The sequence below is a fragment of the Lolium perenne genome, chromosome 4 (genome assembly GCF_019359855.2).
Source record: "Lolium perenne isolate Kyuss_39 chromosome 4, Kyuss_2.0, whole genome shotgun sequence".
Taxonomy (NCBI): Eukaryota; Viridiplantae; Streptophyta; class Magnoliopsida; order Poales; family Poaceae; genus Lolium; species Lolium perenne.
Genome location: NC_067247.2, coordinates 254,929,656 through 254,954,113, shown reverse-complemented (window position 1 = coordinate 254,954,113; position 24,458 = coordinate 254,929,656). Strand labels below are relative to the sequence as shown.

Below are 24,458 nucleotides of genomic sequence, written 5' to 3'. Positions count from 1 at the left end.
TGCAAATGTATTCACTCTGGAGAGGTTTAAGTGACTGCTGGCTTGTGAGTGTGTTGGGAGTATTTGATAAAAGTTATGAATGATTGTAACAATGATTACAGCAGGTAGGAAAGACTAGTTACGCCTAACTTTATTTTGCTAAGCTGTAATATGTCCTTCTGAGCTTGGAAGGAAAAGACACACTGAAAGATATCAATGAGGACAGAAGTCTCCTTTTCTCTTCCTCTATAGAACTCCTGGCTGACTGCAGAAGAATCTCCTACGTCCTACGACAACTCCCGATTCCTTATTATCCCAACAAAGAATGGAAGGGCGTCTTCACCCGTCAAGGAAGTGATGAAACTCCGTGCCCCTGAGCGTCTCCCTCACCTCCTCCCAGTTGTCCACCAGGTCCGGGAGCGGGCTGGTGTGGATCTTCACGTGCCTGCTCGACAGCGGCCTCACCGGGACTCCCAGGAACTTCTGCACACGAGACAGTGCCTGCAACCAAAACACTGCACATGTTAAACCCCGATCGAGCTTCTTGGTCAGCTGGGAGTGACAGTGAGCAGATTCTTCAGTTACATTGTCGTCGCCGATGAGGTCCTCGTAGTAGAGGATCATGTGGCGCGTTGCACGGAACTGGCGCAGGCAGGCTTCCATGGACTGCTCGGCTTCTCTGATGCTTGGGATCAGAGACGACACGTCCAGCTCCGGTCTGAACCTCGCTAGTATCTCAGCCTGGAAATAACCAACAGCATGTAACATAAAATTACAGTACAAACTAAGGAGCAAATTGTGTCGGAAACTTTATCTGAAATGTGAGTGAGACTGAGATTTTTTTTTTGCGAGTAAAGACTGAGAGATATTACCTCCTCTAGCGAGTGAACATGTGCTTTGTGGGTGCCATTCAGCTGCTTTGTTCTTCGGTCGTAGTCGTTGGCCAACACTGAAACATGCCTCCTTAATGTATTTCTCCTAAAGAGAAAAATCACCATGACACCCTTTTTGTTCAGATAGTTGACAATGTCATGAGGATAGTCCAGAATACCCTGCAAAACATGGAACGTGCCAACTTAATAAGCCTATCTTCATATGTTTCCACCTGTACTTCGTTAGTTTAATAGAAAGAATAGTATAGCTGCTTCAACTCATCAAATTCCATTATCTGTCTGCCACATGTATACATATGTGAGTTGGGTATACAATGACTTGAGTATGGATCTGAATTACATAAATTTAACTCGTTAGCAATCTGAACATATGTAGCTTTGATTGATGCATGGTTGCTGGCTTGATATTATCGCCTACCATTTCTTCCTTGCAACAAATGTAATTTAAACTATATATTTCATATTTTCTGCAAGAACAAAATACACAGTTTTTGGTTTGGGTTAGCTAAATGGGTCGATTCGTGCAAATAAGACCCCAAATATCACAAAACCCCAACTATTGGGTTAGGATTTCACAGAATGACAGGGGAATATTATCACAAAACCACAAATTTTGGGTTCAGCTATTTTATAGGACCCAAATCTCGCGGCATATGTCATTTCAGTGTTTCCGGCACGCCAGGCCCACAAGTTGTATTGTGTGGTTAGCATGCTAATTTTCCCTGGCAAGTCAGGCCAAAACCAGACTCGACCTGAGGAGGCTTGGCTGGCCTAAATGTGCTAAAACTTTGCCAGATTAGTAAATGAACTTGGATTGACTACTGTATATTTTCTGATTTGTGTGAACTTCCAAAAGGTACGAAAAATTGCAAAAACTTCAAAACGGCTCGGCAAACGTACCTCAAGATTTCCTGGTTTACTTAGGTAAGGTATTTGGAATTACTGCAGTTGTTACAGATTTTTGAGAACTTCTCCAAATTTTGGCCAAAACTTGCAAAAACTTCCAAATGTATAGTTAAAATGAGCTCAAAATTTCCAAGTTATTTAGGTGAGATAGTTTGCATTGTTATAAGTTTTTTTATTGAAAACTTCAAATTTTGTAAAAATCTGAAAAACTTGCTTAAGTCCTAGTCCGCGGAGGAGAAAACAGGGTGAACTAGCCACTACGCGTGTGAGATGCGTCAAACAGCCTAAACCATGAGATTTGAGTTCTGAGAAACAACTTACCTCAGAAGTTGTGGTATTAGAATAAAATTCCCTTGAGATATGATTTTGTGAAACTGTAACCCCAATAGTTATGATTTAGTGATATTTTCTCATGCATTGAGATATCATGGGTTGGTAGTTAATTAGCAAGGATACTTAGCTTGCTTTATGAAGCCTGGAGCAACAAAAGCAATTTGAACTTCAGAAGCAGCTAAAGAGTGCGAACTTCACAAAAAGCTACTAAGCCATCAATGCGGAGGGGCCAACGCAGTTGCTGTTGGTGGTGTCTGAGGTGTTTTGCAGATCAAGTTGATGGGCACGGCTGTTTCTGAGGACTCGGGACTGGAAATGGTTGAAGTGCTTTTGGCTTAATTTGGTATTCTTTTGCACTAGCTGTAGTTGTGATACAACTTGTTAGTAACTGGTTGGCTCAGGTATTGGTGACTCTGGCCTACTATTTGTTTCAGTTGCAAGGAGCTTTATCTTTTGCGTGCTTGGTCTGGTGGTGGGATATGGCCAGGTGTCGTGTTGAGACTTATGTAGACTGTGTTATCAGGCTTCATGAAAACGAAGTTGGGGGCGTGAGCTCCTATATTTCGGAAAAAGAAGATTCCCAATATATGTGAATGCAATGATAACTTACCTGATTTAGCATCCACTTCAATCCGAACGCAGCAGTGCATTCATTTTTTGCCGCACTGGTGCGCCAATCCAAATCATACAGCCTGTCAAGCGTCCTCAAGATTGACACAATATCTTCTCTTCGCTCTCTCACAGCGAAGATTTCACCATTTGAGCTGACATTGGGATGGCTGTTCAGCAAAGTCTCGAACCATCCGCTGCCCGATCTTTGCATGGATACAATGACAAAGAAACGAACCGGAGTGCATGCGCATTCGCCCCTAGGAATAATACAAGAATTCAGCAACATGAATGGATCACAAAAAAATGAACACATGATATGCATTGCAACAAATGTATAGTTGTGTGCATGGACTCATGCAGAGGCAGGGGACACAACCTCTTTTTTAAAAAGCAGGGTGAGGTACAGACGGGAGGCTATCTGTCTAGACATGGGGGAATTTACCTGTCATAGCTCATAGGTCTTGGAAAATGCACATATCGCATCTGCCTATATGGAACGGCTGAAGCAGGTCTTGTGCACAGAACTTTTGTTCGTTCTTCCACATCGTTCATTTCTTCCTCTTCATTTTCTAAGGCTATCTGAGTGAGGGAGAAGTAGCAGACGTAGAAACCGAATAGTGCAATGAAGAAGACGAACATTGATCGTAGAGGAAACACCGTGCCCTTTGAGCTTTTCGATGAGTACATGATCTGCAAACACGTATGGAATTCAGTGACCAGACTGTAAAATTGAACTGGTAGAACAGAGAGAAAGTGGGTCCCCATTAAATTGCTACCATTTTCTCTTGAAACATCATAGAAGTTATGCTGCATCAAACTCGTGTTAACTAGTTTCCACGTGTGTGGTATGTAGAAGCCACCATCTCGGTCCTCAATGCTAACCCCGCTGCATTGCAGTTCGTTTATAGAATTAGTAAGCTAGGTCTTCAGCCAGATATACAGATATTTCAGATTCAAAAGTTCTTTTTTTCGTTTCTAGCAAATGCTAAGTAAAAAATAAACTAGTGCAATATTTAATTTGTATTGGCCCTATTTGGTACATCTTCAGAAAACATGTTTGTGCTCAAAACATTCAGGAAGAAGCCTATATGATTCAGGACTGAAAAGCCAAAGTACACCAAGACAATCGTGAGTGACGCTGTACCACTAATGGACCGTAAAGGATCTGGATATATATGGATAAATAATAATCAGTTCATGCCTGATTGCACAACGAGCAACCTAAGCAGGAACATCATGTCCAAGTACAAGCAGCTCATCAGGACAACAAAAATAGCAGCAACAACAGCAGCAGCAGCAGCAACAGCAACAACAGCAGAAGACAGGTAGGCGCAACGGATGGCCGTAACGGCTGAATCTTGGTGCCAAGAACTGGAGAGAAAGCTCGAGCAACCGCGAGACAAACAAGAAGCTCATCGACGGAGTCAGGGAGTGCAGGTTGGCTTATGTTTACCTGATGATCGATGACTCTGCTCCGGCTCGGACACTGAAGATATAATCTTTGCTTCACGTTTCGAACTTGAAATTGGAGGAGATGGGGGCTTGGAATACGGAGGGAGAGAAAGAATGTGAGCGAGCGACTGAGCTTAGTAGGGATGGTGGCGTCGGAGCTTGTTCGTTTGGAACTACTAACAGACTAGAGAGAAACAAAGCACAGAGGAAAGCGAGAGGGCGGAGAAGTGTTAGTGGAGCAGCAGAGATGACATGGGAGGATTGTGGTTTTTTTGCTGCCTGCAGCAACCACGAGAAGGTGGCTACTTTCCAGCTTGGAGGCAACCAAATGGAAACGGTGTACGTGTAGTTGGGACTGGCAAATTTATTAGCGTGCAAACAGAGAGGGGCTACGGGCGGCGCTATGACTGACGGATTTGAGGGAGATCGCCGACGGCGCTACGCGTGGCACCCGGAACGCATGCCTCCTAAATTGTGTGAAACACCAACCCAGCAGACACTCGTAATGTATGAGCGCAACATATGATACAGCTGAACACTGAAACTTTTTGTAAAATGGCCATTACCAAATTCTTTTTCGCATTAAGTGTTGCATTTCTAGCAAGTATTTTTCTGTCCCGGTATCTTCAAAGGCAAAAGCACCTTGCCAACCATTGTTTCTCTACAATCAAAGTGGAGGCTAGATCTTGGGTTCTTGCCAGGGCAAAACATTTGGGTCCCTTAATGCTGGGAGAGTAGCTCTTGTTTTGCGATGGTGTCTTGTAACTTAAACCTTCAAACTCTTTCTTCTTATTCAATGAAGGCAAATGTTTTTTCCTTTCTTTATTTTTTTTTCTTTCTAGAATCTCGTGCGACCAACTCAAAGGCACTACAGGAATGACGAGTGATGCCGACGACCGTGCCATACACCGAGGGCCAAATATCGGGGCCGTCGGCATACGGGCCGGCCAGCCCAGCCCCTCACAGCACCCCTCGGCAACCCTCGGCGTAGCGTACGCCGACGGCCTCTCCAGGCTACGCCGAGGGCCGGTGGCCGTCGGCACCTCGTGCCATTCCTGTAGTGAGGTGACGGAAAAGTTTATTTCAATGTATAAGTAAGCTCTCTATCTGAACTTTGTTGGAAAATGTAGAGCTACTTGAGTATCATCATAACTTTAGGAGTCATCGGTCAGCGTAGCTTGTACGAAAAAATGCAACTTATATTTCAATCAGGCAGTAGGCCGATATATATATGAACATATGTGCGTGGTAAATAAATATGCAGCAAAACCCCGTACATAAAGTGTATACAACTCTAAGATCACCCTCTCCTCCTTAAACTTTTAATGTGGACATTACACATCTAAGATGTGGAAAGTATAAACAACTCTAACATCACCCTATATCAAAAAATCAGCCTCTCCACTTTTGACTTATAGTGGATCAACAACACTGAGTTAAAAGAGACAAAAGTTGTGTTGTGCTCTATTATATGGATGAAGAAATCTACCAATTGAAACTTAGACGACATAAAAGAGCAATCACATGATCATACAGGTGGGAGTGCATGAAAGAAGCATCGAAACCAATATGCTTGGTGAAGTCAAGCTTCATCGGTTCACGTGCAATACTGGTAGCACCTTTAATGACACAAACATCAAAATTCTCAAGCAACCAGTGTGGAAAAGTCACCTACCAATAGCTTGCAACTGAGTGTCTGCACTCGAATGAGAAACTGCAGTTTGTTTCTTCATCTTTCGGTAAAGAGATGATTGTCAAGAATAACACAATAAGAACACAGCGAACGCTGATCCAAAGTATCACTACCCCAAATATCATCCAAATAAGCACGTATCCGCAATGAACTAAGGCATGTAAGGAAAATATGGCAACAGATAGTCGAATTGAGATAATGTAGAACTCAAAGGAGGTTCAACCTAAGTGATATTGGAATTTTTTTGACTCAATATGTGAGCTGGACTGAAGATATTCGAATGAGTTATAATTAGATAGAAAAGACTACCAACAAAACAAGGATTGCGATCCAGATCAGAAAGAGACAATCCAACAATAAGTGTTATCCCACACTTATATCTAGCAAGCAACATGCCTATGCGCCGCAGTCCGCAGAAAGAGTTTAGGCATTATTTATGGGCCACCACGAAAAAATCATCAGGAAATCTCATCCATGATGCTTTTTAGCTCCATCTACCGCGTAATATGTTTCCCAACATCTATAACTTATACTGACACATATAAAACGACTGCGCTAAATAGTTATTGTGGATACACATTCATTAAATTAGTGCCCCTATGGTATGTGTCGGCACATGATCTTGTGCATATAAATTTGCTGTTCTAGCACCATGTATATAACATATGTTATATTGTGATCCAAATTCATATACTAAAGGGAGGCTAACTTCTGACGAGCGGAGCGAGGGTTTTGACGCATCATTGTACACCACCGTCTATATATTTTCTTGTAAGCCGCCGCTAGGGTTTTGACGCATCATTGTACACCACCGTCTATATATTTTCTTGTAAGCCGCCGCTAGGGTTTTGACGCATCATTGTACACCCACGGCGTTTGTAAACACCACCGAAATAGTGAAGTTTTGCTGGCTGGCGCCCGTGGTTTTTCCCTTGTGTGTTGCAAGGGTTTTCCACGTTAAAATCTCGTGTCCCCTGCAGTGTTTTTACTTTTCGTTCTTCGTTTATTGTGCATCTCGATTATAACAAGTGGTATCAGAGCCCGTGTTCTTTGGATCTAGGGTTTACGAGATGTCGTCTCTGAAGTTCGATCTACCGCAGCTGGACTACACCACGAGATTTGCTTTGTGGCAAGTGAAGATGAGGGCGATTCTCGCCCAATCTTCAGATCTGGATGAAGCGATCGATGCTTTCGGCGAGAAAGCGAAGGATACCTGGACCGATGCGGAGAAGCGGAAAGACCGTAAGGCTTTATCGTTGATTCAACTCCATCTGTCCAATAATATTCTGCAGGAAGTGCTGCAGGAGAAAACCACCGCCGAGTTATGGGTTAAACTAGAGGAGATCTGTTTGTCCAAGGATCTCACGGGCAGATTACACGTGAAGATGAAGCTGTTCTCGCATAAGTTGCAAGAGGGAGGTTCGGTAATGAATCACCTATCTTCCTGGAAAGAGATTGTTTCTGATTTGCAGTCTATAGAAGTTAAGTATGAGGATGAGGATTTAGGTCTTCTTCTTTTATGCTCGCTGCCTAATTCTTTAAGTAATTTTCGTGACACCATATTATTGAGCCGCGACAAACTAACTCTCGCGGAAGTTTATGATGCTCTCCAACAAAAGGAGAAAATAAAATCTATGGTGCAGGCTGAAAGTTCGTCCTCCAAGGCGGAGGCATTAGAGGTCCGTGGCAGGCCTGAGCAGCGAGATAACTACTACCACAACAACAGAGATAAGAGCAAGGGCGACAGAGGTCGCTCAAAGTCCAAAGGACGTGACAAGTTCTGCAGGTATTGTAAGAAATCTAACCACAATATTGATGATTGTTGGAAGCTGCAGAACAAGGAGAAAAGGAACGGAACTTACCAACCGAAAAATAATGATGGTAATGGTAAGGCTGCCGTTGTCACCGGTAAGGGTGAGGCTGCTATTGTTGCTGGTAGTGATAGTTCTGATGGAGATTGCTTAGCTATCTTGGCTGCATGTGTTTCACGTGATGATGAATGGATTCTTGATACTGCATGTTCGTTTCATATTTGCTGTAACAAAGATTGGTTCAGTTCTTATGAGTCTCAGGCGAGTGGAGATTTTGTGCGTGTGGGGAATGACAACCAGTGCAGCATTGTTGGCATTGGTTCTGTTCAGATCAAGACCCATGATGGGATGACACGCACGTTGACAGGAGTGAAACACATACCCTCCATGGCGAGGAATTTGATCTCTTTGAGTACCCTTGATTGTGACGGGTACAAGTACAAAGGTGGGAACAAACTTTTGAAGGTATCATCAGGTTCTCTCATTATTATGATTGGTGATATGAATTCTGCGAAATTATATGTCCTTAGAGGTAGCACTTTGCCTGGTATTGCTGCTGTTGTTAGTTCTGATGAAACTAGTAAGACTAACCTTTGGCATAATCGTCTTGGACATATGAGTGAGCTTGGCATGGCAGAATTGGCAAAGAGATAGCTAATTGATGGCTACGATTTAGGTAATCTTGAGTTCTGTGAGCACTGCATCTTTGGTAAGCATAAAAGAGTAAAATTTAATGCTTCCGTTCATACCACCAAAGGCATTTTAGATTATCTACACGCTGATGTTTGGGGTCCGTCCCGTAGAACTTCTAATGGTGGTGCTAATTACATGCTTACTATTATTGATGATTACTCAAGGAAAGTGTGGCCATATTTCCTGAAACATAAATCTGATGTTTTTAATGCTTTTAAGAAGTGGAAAGTTATGGTAGAAACCCAAACTGAAAAGAAGGTTAAGATACTCCGTACTGACAACGGTATGGAATTTTGTTCAAATGAATTTGATGAGTTTTGTAGCAATGATGGGATGGTAAGACATCATACGATTCCGTACACCCCTCAACAGAATGGTGTGGCTGAACGCATGAACAGGACCATTATTTTGAGGGCTCGCTGCATGTTGTCTAATGCAAAGATGCATAGAAGTTTTTGGGCTGAAGCAGCCTCCACCGCATGTTATCTCATCAACAGGTCACCTTCTGTTCCACTTGATAAGAAAACTCCAATCGAGGTATGGTCTGGTTCGCCTGCTGATTATTTAGATTTGAGAGTTTTTGGTTGCACTGCTTACGCTCATGTTGATAATGGAAAGTTGGAGCCAAGGGCTGTTAAGTGCATCTTCCTTGGTTATGGTTCAGGAGTTAAGGCATATAGATTATGGAATCCTGAAACTAAGAAAATTGTGTTGAGCAGGAATGTCGTTTTTAATGAGGCGGTTATGTTTAATGATAGTCCGTCTACTGATATTTCTGATGCTATTGATTCTCCTGATGTTTCGATGATGAGCGACAGAATTGGCGTGCAGGTGGAGCACGCAAAGGAGAATGAAAATGTGGTTCCTGAAACCAACAATGATGATAATGATGTTCCACCTTCACCACCTTTTGTTCAGCGACAAGGACGGTCTATTGCTGCTGACCGCCCTAAGAGAAATATTACACCTCCTACCCGATTAATTCAAGAATGTGATATTGTTGATTATGCTTTGAGTTGTGCTGAACAGGTGGAGCATGATATTGAACCAGCTACATATACTGAAGCCATTGCTTCGGCTGATAAAGCGAAGTGGGTAGGTGCGATGCAAGAAGAGATGCAATCGCTTGAGAAGAATGGCACATGGGATGTTGTGCACTTGCCTAAACAGAAGAAGGTTGTCCGCTGCAAGTGGATATTTAAAAGAAAGGAAGGTTTGTCTCCTAATGAGCCTCCGCGGTTTAAGGCAAGGTTAGTAGCAAAAGGTTTCAGTCAAATTCCAGGTGTTGATTATAATGATGTATTCTCCCCGGTTGTGAAGCATAGTTCTATTCGTGCTTTCTTTGGAATTGTTGCTATGCATGATCTTGAGCTTGAGCAGCTAGATGTAAAGACTGCTTTTCTGCATGGTGAGTTGGAGGAGGAGATATATATGGACCAACCTGAAGGTTATGTTGTGCCTGGTAAGGAGGATCTTGTTTGCAAATTAAAGAGGTCCCTTTATGGTCTGAAACAGTCGCCACGACAGTGGTATAAAAGGTTTGATTCATTTATGCTTACACATGATTTTGAGAGATCTCAGTATGATAGTTGTGTGTATATCAAGTTTGTTAATGGATCACCTATTTATTTGCTGCTATATGTTGATGATATGTTGATTGTTGCCAAGAGCATGAAAGAGATCACTATTTTAAAGAATCAATTAAGTAGTGAGTTTGAGATGAAGGATCTTGGTCCTGCTAAGAAAATACTAGGCATGAAAATTAAAAGGGACAGAAAGTCTAGTTTGTTGTTTCTTAGTCAGGAAAAGTACATTGAGAAAGTTCTTCATCGTTTTAATATGCATGATGTAAAGTCAGTTACTACTCCTATTGCTTCTCATTTCAAGTTGTCAGCTTTGCAATGTCCTAGCTCTGAAGATGATATTGAGTACATGTCTCGAGTTCCCTATTCTAGTGCTGTTGGTTCCTTGATGTATGCCATGGTTTGTTCACGTCCTGATCTGTCATATGCTATGAGTTTGGTCAGTCGATACATGGCTAATCCTGGTAAAGAACATTGGAAAGCTGTTCAGTGGATTTTCAGGTACCTTCGCGGCACATCAAAAGCTTGCTTGAGGTTTGGCAGGATTGGTGAGGGGCTCGCCGGATATGTGGATTCAGATTATGCTGGCGATTTGGATAAGAGAAGGTCCCTCACAGGTTATGTGTTTACTGTTGGTGGATGTGCTGTTAGCTGGAAGGCTACTTTGCAGGATGCTGTTGCACAATCTACTACCGAGGCTGAGTACATGGCTATTGCTGAGGCGGGTAAAGAGGCTGTTTGGCTGAAAGGTTTATATGCTGAGCTTTGTGGAGATAATTCTTGCATTAAGTTGTTCAGTGACAGTCAAAGTGCTATTTATCTTACTAAAGATCAGATGTTCCACGAGAGGACAAAGCACATTGATATTAAGTACCACGCAATCAGAGATGTGGTTGCAAAAGGTAAAGTGAAGGTATGCAAGATTAGTACTCATGATAATCCCGCTGATATGATGACTAAGCCTGTCCCTGTGTCCAAGGTTGAGCTTTGCTCAAGCTTGGTTGGTATAACTGTTTAGCCCAAGTGGCTATTGGCGCCAGCAAGTGTTTTTTTCTTTGTTGATTCAGGTGATTGTTGAAGTTCATGCTACAAGGAATTTGTCTCAAGGTGGAGTTTGTTATATTGTGATCCAAATTCATATACTAAAGGGAGGCTAACTTCTGACGAGCGGAGCGAGGCCCGTCGCCGGAGGCTTGGGCCAAAGCGTACGGGGTGCGGGGGGCGGCAGCCCCCCGCGGTACGGATCGTTGCCACCGTCTATATATATTCCCTGTAAGCCACCGCTAGGGTTTTGTCGCATCATTGTACACCCACGACGTTTGTAAACGCCACCGAAATAGTGAAGTTTTGCTGGCTGGCGCCCGTGGTTTTTCCCTTGTGTGTTGCAAGGGTTTTCCACGTTAAAATCTCGTGTCCCCTGCAGTGTTTTTACTTTTCGTTCTTCGTTTATTGTGCATCTCGATTATAACAACATAAATCAGAGAAAAGCATAAGAAAAAAAATGCTGCAAACTATCATAATGCACATAAAAGCAAGTTAGAATACATAACACATGATACATAGTTTCGTCCCATCCACATATAATAGTTTTGTACAGTGTAGACAGACTAAGTACAAATACGATTCTTATCATCGATTTCATCTCATACACATGTAACACTTCCCGTTGAGGACGATCTCATGAGCGTGGATTGCTTTAAGGACTTGGTATGGAGTAATTCTCTTGAAGTCTGGCTTCTCGGCAATGAGTGTGTACAGCATGCAGTATATTTCATCGAGTGCAATGACCAGTTTCCTCACAATGAAGTGGTTGTCCAACATCCTTTGCAACTAACCCTTGGATACCGTTTGTCACACTAGTACAAGACGACACTAAGGACACACCACAACAACGAAGATGTTATAGGGACCTTTTAAACTCCAGGCCACATGCCTAAAGGCCGTGGTGCGGTTAAGGTACGGTACACTTATAAGTGACAAAAGATAACTGCGTCGAACAAAGCGTACACACGGTGCTTTAATAGGCTCAACAGATAATATCCACCGTGTAACCTCGGCCTCGGCAGTTACCTTTTACGCCACACTAGATGAAAGGGCATGATGGCTGTGAAATACATCACCTTTTTCTCGCGTTTAAACCCTTAGCTAAGTCAAGAAATTAACTAAGTTTACCTCTCAACTTGCCACTAATGACTACTTAATGCAAATATGTGCAATCTCTTCTATTTCTGGATGATGTGCAGGAAATCACGTCATAATAACAAATAGACCTGCAATTACTGAAGAAAATCGCGTCAGGAGCATGGAATAGTTGACTACGCTCGAAGAGTCGGTTTCGGGGCTTTAACGGGCATCGGTACGGGCAAGCCCCGCTCATACGTCTCCAACGTATCGATAATTTCTTATGTTTCATGCCACTTTATTGATGATACCTACATGTTTTATACATACTTTATGTCATATTTATGCATTTTCCGGCACTAACCTATTAACGAGATGCCAAAGAGCCAGTTGCTGTTTTCTGCTGTTTTTGGTTTCAGAAATCCTCGTAAGGAAATATTCTCGGAATTGGACGAAATCAACGTCCAGGATCTTATTTTTCCACGAAGCTTCCAGAACACCGGGGAGGAAACGAAGTGGGGCAACGAGGCGCCCACACGCTAGGGCGGCGCGGCCCAAGCCCTGGCCGCGCCGGCCTGTTGTGTGGGGCCCTCGCGTCGCCCCTAAACCTATCTCCTCCGCCTACTTAAGCCTTCGTCGATAATAACTCCAGTACCGAGAGCCACGATACGGAAAACCTTCTAGAGACGCCGCCGCCAATCCCATCTCGGGGGATTCAGGAGATCGCCTCCGGCACCCTGCCGGAGAGGGGAATCATCTCCCGGAGGACTCTTCACCGCCATGGTCGCCTCCGGAGTGATGAGTGAGTAGTTCACCCCTGGACTATGGGTCCATAGCAGTAGCTAGATGGTCGTCTTCTCCTAATTGTGCTTCATTGTTGGATCTTGTGAGCTGCCTAACATGATCAAGATCATCTATCTGTAATGCTACATGTTGTGTTTGTTGGGATCCGATGAATAGAGAATGCTATGTTATGTTGATTATCAATCTATTATCTATGTGTTGTTTATGATCTTGCATGCTCTCCGTTATTAGTAGAGGCTCTGGCCAAGTTTTTGCTAGTAACTCCAAGAGGGAGTATTTATGCTCGATAGTGTGTTCATGCCTCCATTAAATCTGGGACAGTGACAGAAAGTTCTAAGGTTGTGGATGTGCTGTTGCCACTAGGGATAAAACATCGATGCTATGTCTAAGGATGTAGTTGTTGATTACATTACGCACCATACTTAATGCAATTGTCTGTTGTTTGCAACTTAATACTAGAAGGGGTTCGGATGATAACCTGAAGGTGGACTTTTTAGGCATAGATGCATGCTAGATAGCGGTCTATGTACTTTGTCGTAATGCCCAATTAAATCTCACTATACTCATCATATCATGTATGTGCATGGTCATGCCCTCTTTATTTGTCAATTGCCTAACTGTAATTTGTTCACCCAACATGCTTATTCTTATTGGAGAGACGCCTCTAGTGAACTGTGGACCCCGGTCCATTCTTTTAATCGAATACAATCTACTGCAATACTTGTTCTACTGTTTTCTGCAAACAATCATCATCCACACTATACATCTAATCCTTTATTACAACAAGCCGGTGAGATTGACAACCTCACTGTCACGTTGGGGCAAAGTAATTTGGTTGTGTTGTGCAGGTTCCACGTTGGCGCCGGAATTCCTGGTGTTGCGCCGCACTAAACTTCGCCGCCATCAACCTTCAACGTGCTTCTTGACTCCTACTGGTTCGATAAACCTTGGTTTCTAACTGAGGGAAACTTACTGCTGTACGCATCACACCTTCCACTTGGGGTTCCCAACGGTCGCGTGTTGTACGCGTGTCACCCGCCCGTACCATGTGCCGCTGCATTCCCGAGGTCAAATCCTTTAAGTTTCGTGAAGGAGCCGACGCCAGAAGGAGAGCCATTCGTCGCCAGCCATCCACTAGATTCATCTGCACCACACCGAAGAAGATCCACCATCATAGTTCATCCATCGGGGATCTCCCATCTCCTTCATAGCCATAACCATCACCATTGTAATAGAGATCTCCTTGATAATTGACTGCCATTGTAAGAATATTATGATTTCAATCTAAGTATTTTGCACGATGATTTCTATCTTTGTATTTAATCTTGATATTATGTGTGAGTAGTCCCCACGGGCTGCGGGTTGGAGTGAATCCTCGCAGCGTTTATGTGCATCTAATCTTATTATATGTGTAAAGATTGAATAGGAGTTTTTCAATATTGTATCCTTATCTCTTTTCCTCGTCTCGGTGATCTGCAGGTACCCATATCATTCGATTCGATCAAGGGAAGAGGTGAGATGAGTGGAGAACGACGTGCTACGTTACAGAAAGAGAAAAGTAACGGTACATGTTTAGTGATTCATTTAGGATTATGGCACAACCATCTAGCTTAAGGCTTTGGTATGTATTTATTTAATTAATAACTGTTGTTTCTTGCGGCTGTAAGGATAGTGGTTGTACCAATAGGCTCTTGTCACCTCTGGCTTTAGGGGCAAGAGTATTTACGGATGTGCTACTCACATATCTATTATCTCTATTTTATTTGTTACACATATGTGCTTCAATCATATACTAGACCATGATAGCGCGCTTTGCCGCGCCCGTCCATTAGTACAATAAAATAATAGATTATACATAATTCCCACCAATGTACAGATGTATGAAACATCAAAAAAATTAAATTTACGCAGTCAAAGAGTTTTTTTTAACCTGTTTGTAGGCGCTTGTCCATTTTCATGAAAATTTATGGAAATATATAAGGAACTTATGTTAGTAACATGTTCCCATCATTAACTGATACTTATATGCAAGCGGTCATAACACGAAAAAAGATGCACCCTCTCCACATACCTAGAATTATTTTCCAAGTAGACATATAATGAAACTTACCTAACCAACAGTTATGTTGCTAAAACTTTACAGTATCTCCTTATACTACTCCATAGTATAAGTTGAGATGACATAATACAAATGTTAAATTTTTGCTGAGCACACACAAGCTGTCAATTGTTGCTTATATTGCAACTCAAGGCCTATGGTTGGCCATCCTTTCCTCTTCATCCAGGACAAGGTAAGTGTTATCACATGTTGGTCATTGACTGGTGTTCAGTTAGTTTTTACTCTCTGATCGGATGCTTGATGATTCCGTGCTCTTCCTCCGCGAAGAAGTTGTTGCCCCTGAAGTTTGCAGTGGAGACGAATGATTATGGTGGGTCGTAGATTTCATACTCTTAGGCATGCATCAACAGAAAAAAGGTCGGGGATGGAGACCGATGCAGAGGCAGTAAAGTAAATCAATGGCAAAGATGTTCCTAACTTTACAACAGTTTCAACAAATATATGCTTTAGGACTGGTTTTAAGAAAACGGAACAGTTAAAAAATTAGAAAATCAGGCAAACAACATATGGATGGCCATGCCAACCTCTCCCCTGAGACACATAGCTTTGCAAATGCATCTTTGCATGCGAAACATGTAAAAAATTAATTTGGTATGCATTACTGCAATAGGAGCTACTTCAGTGTCATAAATAAAAGCTGAAATTTATATTGCTTGCAGGTTATCAAGGTTACCAATTTTCAATCTGAAGGATAAGAACCAGTGATGGATATGGCTTGAAGATGATCTACTTCGAAGTTCACCAAAGATGATTCTTCCATGGTCAGCATCATGTACTTTGGGGAATACGTTCCACCGAAAAAAATGCAATATTCCTTTTGAGCAGGTCTTGAAAAAGAATCTGGCAGTACAGAATTATGTTCAAAGTAGAAAGTATGAGTAAAATAATAATAGATTCCATAGTTAAATTAAGAAGGGTAAGTAAATCTGCGATAGCTTATCTGGCAACAATCAATGGATCATTCTCCTTATTAGCTGGGACTCAATCACCTAGATTAGAACCGGTGAAAATGCCTCATTCGCATGTGGGGCCAGAATATATATCATATCAGTAGAGTACTTGCACATTGACATAATGAAATTCACATTTTATATAGACCAGCCAAAATAGATGACATCTCCACAATGGTTGTAACTTTGGTGACCATTAGTAAGCCTGTTGAAAGAATAAGAAACCTTTATAACTCATATTTCGATCAGCACAGAACTGAGAATTACTATCAGTTACAAGCAACCAACAATTTAACACTGCGGTAGCAATAATATAGTATATATGGATTTGACTCTTTCCCGAAATAACATATAGGGAATTAATTACACATGTATTCATTCAAGCTATCTTTTACATAGATTGTATTACTAAATACAGGAAATGCAGCATATATATAAGATGACCATACACTTCAAAGCATGAAAGCTAGGTATATCTTTCTTGAAATTAGAAAGTTTGCATCCAAGGATAAAGTGAATCCTGCTATTTATGAGTATGCACAACACATCAGATGAGTGATAATCATACCTGGGGCATGGCTGCGAGGAGCTCCATGTCGTGGATGGAGTGTGCATGTCCTACACATTCTCAGCACTCAAACGTTCTGTCGCATGCTACTTCAAAGACAAGAGGCTAGTTTCTCAATACAAAAAACATATCACATCAAGTTGCAAGAGAAAAAAATATGATGATTTTTTTGCAGTATAGAACATGTATGGCTCTTCTTATTCAGGCCAACAACACGACAACAAGTTGACATAATTTAAGAAACTCTGCAAGCTTTCTTGAGAAACCAAAGCACTGCAAGAGCACAGGGTTACATAAGTCACTCAGTTGGGTCTATGAAGAATGGATGGCCCATTAATTAATAAAGTATAAAGGTTGCAACCAGGCAAAGAAAAGTGGAGGTAAGTAATCCTTCAACAAATCAAGCAAAAGCTATGTGCTCCCTCCCTGACTCAAATCGACAAGAGAACAAATCTAGAAAGCAACATCTGACGATAATAAATAGCAACATGGTTAACCAACCAAAATTTCTGAATATCTCACAAGCCCCCAAGTGAGATTTCATTTGGACTACACATTGAACATCTCGCATATAGTAAAGAAGAAACTGAAAGTAAACAATAGATGTAAGAAATATTAAAATGGATTCATAAAGAGCAAATTGTATGAATGAGTGTACCTGTCCAGAAGACATGGTTGTAGATGAAGGTCACGCAGCGGCCCCTGAGGCCCTGAATAAAAATCTCAGATGAACATGCATGGCAATACCTAAAACAAAGAACAATAAGTCAATTGGCTACCTAGTACTGACGATGATGAAAATATAGAGAATGAGGATGTCAGCCAAACAAAAAAGCAGTCTTAAGCATGGAACATAGAGGTGGAAGGCGAGAATGAAGGGGCAAAGCAAAGCTTGCTGCACCTATATATGAATGAGAAAAGAGAACTCACAATAACGGCGATATTAATCACCATAATAACAGGCCGAAGAGGGTCAAAAAATTACCACCATGATTACGACGCCGACGGTTTCAATTTGCAGATAATGGTTACGATAACGCCCAAACGAATGGAAGGGGAGGCGTTCGTCGGAAGTTGAACCTGGTCGAAAGGCGAATCAACGAATCGTAGGCCCGCATGGGGGGAGTCCGCTTTGCTGCCTGCCCACCATCCGACCCGTGCCGGCGCCATGACCGGAGAAGAAGCAGTCAATTTGGGTGGGGTCTTCCAAATCGACGCGAAATAGATGGAGACTGGCAACCCATGGGAACACCGGATTGCTATCACCACCTCTCTATTTCTTGGCCGGCGCGATTTTCTTGCGCAGCAAAAAGCGATGCGGTCAAAGCACGGGTGGAGGAGGAACGTCGGCGTGCTACTGTGCGACCAGGGGAGAGGGGCAACGAGGAAGATGGGGGCCTCACCTGCGCTTGCAAGAAAAAAATAAAAGGCTGAAAAGGTATTGGCCCATATGAGAGTTTCAAGGCCCGACTAATCATGAGTGGCCTAGCTCAATTTAAGGAGTAGCAGCCCAGCAACAGGACGAGCTGATTCACGCGATTGAACGAACTAAACGTTTCGGTAATACTGAGCAGATCCCGACTCTTGGATGATCAGATCCGACAGCTCATGAGTCTAAATTGCTATGGAGGCTCCTAGCTAGGTGAGTTTTACTGTTTACTAATATGTATGCATAGCTGCATGGAAAACCTTAACCCTGACCTATTTCCATCATTGAACACAACCCACTTAAAAATAAACTAGATAGATCTGGTAAACTGAAGATAAAATACACTAGCAAGTCTTGTAGACGTGATTTCCAAGGTTTGATTAAACCTAGATCTTCTAGGGGAATAGCGTATCATATTACAATCCATAATCAGGATCGAAGGTATCAGCGCGGCACACATTAAGTGTTGTGGTGTGCCCGGTGCACGGCATAATTTAGTGCCTTATATCATCTATTTCGGAGCATACTTTTTTGGTAACATTTTTATATCCATGATTAGTTTAAATACAATAATAATTCTAGAAAAGCATATGTAATCAAGTGAATCCAAAAAAGCATAATAAATCCTAGAAAAATATCATAATTACTGGAAAATCATAACAAATTTACATACATCATCATGATCCTAGCATATATTTTCATCTTCATCTTAGACCTAACTACATATGCCTTTACCTTCTATGCATGAATAGTTTGAACTATTTCATCTTCAATCCTTAGAAATGTAATGATGAGGGCAACACTTTGTTCTTTTTTCCGTGTTAGCTGTGGACTTCAGCGCTCTAGATATTAGTGAATGTTTGTTGCTAAGGATGACAACTTTACCTACGGGTATGGATACCCGCGGGTCCTGTACCTGCATGGGCGGGGTAGGGACGCACTTTTCATACCCGTAGGTAGTACTCATACCATACACATTAAGTCATGGGTAGGGCACATGTATAACCTTGTATCCGCAGGTAAACCCATACCATACCCTTTTATTATCATTTTTGCATGCGACATGTCTAATCTTGTTGGCTTATGAGTTAGAATATGAGATTATGATTTCTACAGTTTGATAATTATTATGTACTCAACTACATGTTATTGAGTTAAAGAAATTCATTTTTTAAATAAAATTTTCTATCAATAAATGTTAAATAGTCAATACCTTGTGTATTATTTGATCTGCCCGCCGGGTACCCATCAAATATTGGTATGGGTAAAGTTTTAAACCCGTGTGTATGGGTATGGGAAGAAATTTGCACCCACTGACTATACGGGTATGGGTATGGTATTACTTTATCATACCCATACTCTACCCATTGCCATTCTTATATGTTGCTGACACTAGTAGAAAACGAGTCTTTTGTTCGGAGCTGCAAGGAGCATTAGTTTCGGCCGTGATTTGAATTGGAACTATTGTTAGCCATAGCCCCGGTTCCAACGGCTAGGACGCGCGGCCACCTCTAGTCCCGGTTCGCTCAGAACCTTTAGTCCCACTTGGTTAGACCAACCGGGACTAAAGGAGCTGCGATGGGTGTGGCAGGCCGCGAGCACTGTCAACACCCGGATTTTTAAGTCCAGATGCCTATTATGCCATTCCTCGCAATCCCAGGAATATTGTTTTTGCGAGACATAATAGATTGATATCACAACACATCATTCATTACAACACATAATCGTCTTACAAATAAAGGATCACATGATCCAGTCTCATTACAATAATAGAAGTTCTATTTATTCATTACATAACACATAGCGGAAGCGAAAGTAGCGTAGTAGTAGTCCATCTATTCCACAGCAATCGTTGACGTCAGGAGTGATCCTAGTTGTCGTAGACGTCCTGCTGTCCTTCTTCCGGGTTCTGGTACTCGTCTTCATAGTCTGGCCATTTGAATAGCCAGAGACACAGCCATGAGTACTTTAAAGTACTCGCAAACTAATACTAAGGTAAAAACTATCAACTATAGTACGGGGGTTCTAAGCTCTAGTTTCATTTGCATAAAGCCAGTTTTATTTCATAAGACACTTTAATAATCAAAAACTCTTTATTTGCTTAACTAACTCAAGTGGGAACATTAGTGTCATTCCCACAACTCAGTTGTGATTCAAAGTCAAAGTCACCTTTCAATTCAAATCACAAGTCACCATTCATATTATTAGAAAAGTTCTGATGACGGAACAGTATGGCCTTTCCAACTATCCATAACCGCGGACGCGGCTATTCGAATAGGTTTAACTCTGCAGAGGTTGTACACTTGTGCCACAACAATTGCAATAGTTCGTCAGGGGTAACTGGCCCTGATTTATCGTACGCAGTACGCGAACTACCAATCCTAACCTTTCATTTACATACTCTAGTATAGGCACCTCTCCCCATGAGCTTGGCCTCCCAGTGAAGACCCGCGGTCAGCCTGGGAACTGCACAGGGCTTAGGCCGGACATTCACCTCATTTCACGTCATTTCACATCACTTCACCAGTACGGAGGCAGCCTCGGCATAACCCCTATGATGCTTGTTTAGAGGGAACCCATACTAAAATACATAAGTTTCCAGCTAAGCCTTACCCAGATTCAGATATTGTGGGGGTACTTGTAAAATTGGAATGGTATCGCATCCGAACCCAACCATCAGTGTTTTTTTGTAAAATTCACCAAGTCATTCACAAGTCATATTCACCTTCAAAATATTTCAATAGAATGACTCATCATTCCAAGGTTTTCAAAGTCATTTCATTTCACAAGTTCCCAAGTGGAGTAGTCAATTTTAATATGGAGCACTAGCATCTAGTTATGAGGGGTGCTAAGTATCTTGGAGCTTGCTAATCTAAGTGTGACGCTCTTGTAATATTCCCTAACTAAACCAAGTGAATCATAAATCAAAAAGTAACTTTGATAAATAAAATCAAGTAAAGCTTGTAAGGTAAAAACTTGGGATAGGTTCATAAAGTAAAATGTAATGGTGCCTTGTTCTTGTAGAGCTTTGCACTTGGCAAGAAGATAAACTTGCAACCAAAATAGTTTGCATTAGTCTAGCTTGCATTGGTAATAGCTTGCCTTGATTGGTGATGTGGTCAAAGTTTTCTTGCTCTTCCTCTTGGTAGAAGACCTCTTCTTCTTGATAGTCTCCGGTACTAGCGTCTATAAACGAATACGAGGATACAATCACCAAACAACACTTAAGTATTCTTAATTAGCCTTAATGGCTCACACAATGGATCTATCATCACTACTTAACATTTATTCACAAGTTATGCTAGGGTTTCTTTATTTAATCTTAGGAAAATAATTTCCTCTCATTGAATGTTGAAATTAGAGTTTCTCTTTGGTTTGGAGAAATAATTTCCTCTCATTGAATCTTCTTAAGATTTAATCTTCTCAAATAACCAGGGATGATCCCATGTTGACCAAGGTCAACACTTCACACTTAGTATTTGAGAAAAGTGATTTAAATGAGATTCATCATCTCATGTGATTTAAATAACTAGTGTAATTTAAATACTATGTTGATTTAAATTCTACAATTGAGCAAGTAGGAACCTAAGCAATTAAAGGTCAACACATTACTTCATATCACTTGAGAAAATGATTTAAATGAGGTGCTACACCTCATAGATTTAAATTCCTAAAATTTGAAATAGTTTAAATGAACTAGTATTGACTACATAGCCAATATTTTGCTTCTAGCCCATGATCATGTACAAAACCTATATCATCTTTTTACATAGTAAATTGGGGTTTGTTAAATGTGAATTATTGCAATTGGATTCACTTCAAAATTCAAAATGGTTGATTTTTAAGGTTTATTTGAATACTGAAAATTATCTGTTTTGTTATTTTTTCTATTCAAATTCTACACAAGATATGGGGTTGAGACCAGTGGCAAAATTTAGATAATTTCATGGGCTTTCCAGAGATATGTAGTTTTCTAAATTTGGTGCAGTAGTTTGAAAGTTATTCAAATTTGAATGGGGCACCAGTATTTGAAATTTGGATGAAACTAACTATTCGAATTAAACCCAATTGGGCTAGGCGGGAAACTAACTGGGCCGAAATGGTTTGAATAGCGAAGCTGGCCCAGTAACGGCACGGGCCTGCTGACAGGGGGTCCCACTCGTCAGTGAGTTATAATCACCGAAACGGTAAGCTCTGACCTGGACCGTTGGATTAGAGGTGGATCGTGTGGTCGACCGTCGTCGTCGTCGACGGGGGAGGAGGGCTTGCTGCGATGGCGAGGTAGGGGGTCAGCGGCGTGACGGAGCTCCGGCGAGGGGCGGCGAGGGTCGCAGGTGAACGAGGAGTCGACGACGAGGTCAGCGGTAGTCGGGGGAGTGCTTGAGGTAGACGGAATCGACGGCGGTGAGGAACTACTGTGGCGGTGGTCGGCGATGAAATTGGAGCTATTCAGGCGGAATTGGGATGAGGGAAGGGTTCGAGGAGATCAAGGAGAAGGAGGGGAGGCCGATGGTGTGAGGAACTCGTCCAGGGAATGCTTCCTTTTATAGGGGGTCGAGGTGCTGCGGGTGCCCGTGGTGGTCGTTCATGGCGCCGGCGTCTGGAGCGGCGAAGGGGCAAGCTAGTGAGTGCATCATGTAGGCGACGGCTAGGCGGAGCTAGCGCGCGTGAAGGGATAGCAGAGGATGGACGGGAGCGTGCTGGATCATTGTCGTCCTCGCCGTACGGGCACGGCAGAGCGTTGATCATGGCGACGGCTAGGGCGTCCCCGCGAGCTAGCGAGCATGTCCAGCGTGTAGCTGGTGGTGCGGTGACGCTCGATGCAGAAGTAGAGGCTTAGGGGAGGACGAAGGCGATGGCACGACGGCGTGCTCTGGCGCGTCCAGTGACATGCCAGGGCGCGCCCACCGCGTGCCTGGCAAGTTTTCTGGCGTGTCTGGGCACGCGTGTTCCGGCCAATGGCGTGCAAGGTTCGAGCCAGGGATGGTACCAGCAGGTTCAGGGAGGTGCAGGCGACTCATTTGACATGGTGAGAGGGAGAGATGAGGGCTAGAGAGGTGGAGTGCTTGAGTGGGTGGCATGGTACACGGCATGGTTGCAAAGATGATCATGTCTCCACTTTAAATGAAGCAAAGGGGCTGGGATGATGCAGAGGAGGTACAGGGAGGTTGATGATCACAAGATTAAAGTGGTGGAGGCTAAAACCCAGTGGACATAAGCATGTAACACAAATCTGGAACAATGTCTGCCATGTGTTTGTGAAAATGGCCGCATGAAACTTTTGGTCGAATTTTGGATTTCTTTTTGGTGGAGCTCAATCATATAATTAAAGAGAAAGAATGGTGGTTGTGGTGTCCAATTTGGCAAAGGTTTGTGAGATTTCAAATTTGGGGTTATCTTCACATAGTTTCAAAGTCTTCTCTTGTCAAATCTATACTGGTCAACCTGGTCAACATTAGCACTAATGGTCAACATGAAAGTTGTTCACTTTCACTTGGTCTTGGATGACATGGCAAAAGTTGACCAAGTTTGGTTGGAGAAAAGTCAAAACCAGGGGGTAAAGTAGGGAACATTTTATAAAAGTCACTTTTGACCATTATCACATGTATGTAGGTTTTGAGATTTGCTTTGGTTTGATTCTTGTTTCTTTGATGAAATTGTGTTTGTTTATCATATATAAGAGTTTTACAAACAATAGATCAAGCAATGGTGGCCTTTGGTGAAGATTTGCAAAATTGGCCTTATGTGTATGTGAGTGAAAATGGAATTATCTCACCATTTGATTTCTCTCCATTTGATTTGACTTTTCTTGACTCTAATGTGATTCTTATTAGTTTAGAAACATTTTAAGACCATTGAAACCATTTCAAATGGTCTTGCTCAAAGATTTGCAAAAATGGCCATGACACATAAGAGGTGATATGTCAAATTTCATTATTCTTATAAATTGTTCATCTTGCTTTACTTGGACATGGGTTTGGGTCAATTTAGTGTTATATTAGTTTGAAAGATGGTTTCACATCATTTGGTCAAGGTTTAGAGTCATTGGGCAAGAATTGGGTATTATGGCTATGTGTCACATATGCCTCTATGCATAGGTTGCATTTGAGATTTAATTTGACTTGGCTTGACCCAATTGGTGTTGTTGAGTGTTGAAATGGTATAGAGGAGTGATCCAACCATTCACAACATGTATTAGGGTCAATAATCTTAAATTCACATATTTGCTATTTTACTCTCATATGCCTCTATGGCATTTTTAGTTTCTTTTTATTTTCTTTGGAAACAACTTGGATTAGGTTGGATAAGTGCTAGATAAGGTGTATGAAGGTTTTCCAAACCTCTAAACAAAGTAAAAGAGCTTAGGGTAAAGATTTGTAAAAATAGCCACAGGCACATATGCCTTTTTCTTATTTAATTTCTTTTTATTTTGTTTTAACTAGGATGGTGAAAAGAGGGGTGAGGTTTAGGGTTTAAGATTATTTCAAACTACTTTAACAAGCAATCATGGC

The 24,458-nt window shown here is 42.0% G+C and overlaps 1 protein-coding gene and 1 long non-coding RNA gene across 5 annotated transcripts; both read right to left on the bottom strand.

Annotated features, from left to right (window-relative positions):
- Window positions 1–60: 60 nt before the first annotated feature.
- LOC127332217 (uncharacterized) lies at window positions 61–4,483 on the bottom strand. Its single transcript, XM_051358491.2, has 7 exons — window positions 4,177–4,483; window positions 3,500–3,609; window positions 3,166–3,413; window positions 2,722–2,980; window positions 852–1,031; window positions 565–720; window positions 61–480 (listed from the first exon to the last, which is right to left on the bottom strand). Exons 2-7 carry the CDS (start codon window positions 3,518–3,520, stop codon window positions 319–321), a joined length of 1,026 nt encoding a protein of 341 aa, XP_051214451.1. The 5' UTR covers window positions 3,521–3,609; window positions 4,177–4,483; the 3' UTR covers window positions 61–318.
- A 10,435-nt stretch (window positions 4,484–14,918) lies between these two features.
- On the bottom strand, window positions 14,919–17,912 carry LOC127332219 (uncharacterized). 4 transcript variants are annotated; one of them, XR_007870281.2, is made up of 5 exons: window positions 17,503–17,911; window positions 17,176–17,264; window positions 16,518–16,606; window positions 15,673–16,154; window positions 14,919–15,278 (listed from the first exon to the last, which is right to left on the bottom strand). It is a non-coding gene; the product is annotated as an uncharacterized lncRNA (long non-coding RNA). The 4 variants fall into 4 exon arrangements; XR_007870282.2 differs by having other exon boundaries at window positions 16,518–16,603; XR_007870280.1 differs by having other exon boundaries at window positions 16,518–17,264; window positions 17,503–17,912.
- Between the last annotated feature and the right edge of the window lie 6,546 nt (window positions 17,913–24,458).

Excerpts from the sequence above, each read along its gene's own strand:
- LOC127332217 (XM_051358491.2), bottom strand. The coding sequence starts at position 3,520 with ATGATGTTTCAAGAGAAAATG. Across the intron at positions 2,981-3,165 it reads AGACCTATGAGCTATGACAG|GGGCGAATGCGCATGCACTC; the intron begins GTAAATTCCCCC and ends TATTATTCCTAG. Across the intron at positions 1,032-2,721 it reads TGAAGTGGATGCTAAATCAG|GGTATTCTGGACTATCCTCA; the intron begins GTAAGTTATCAT and ends CATGTTTTGCAG.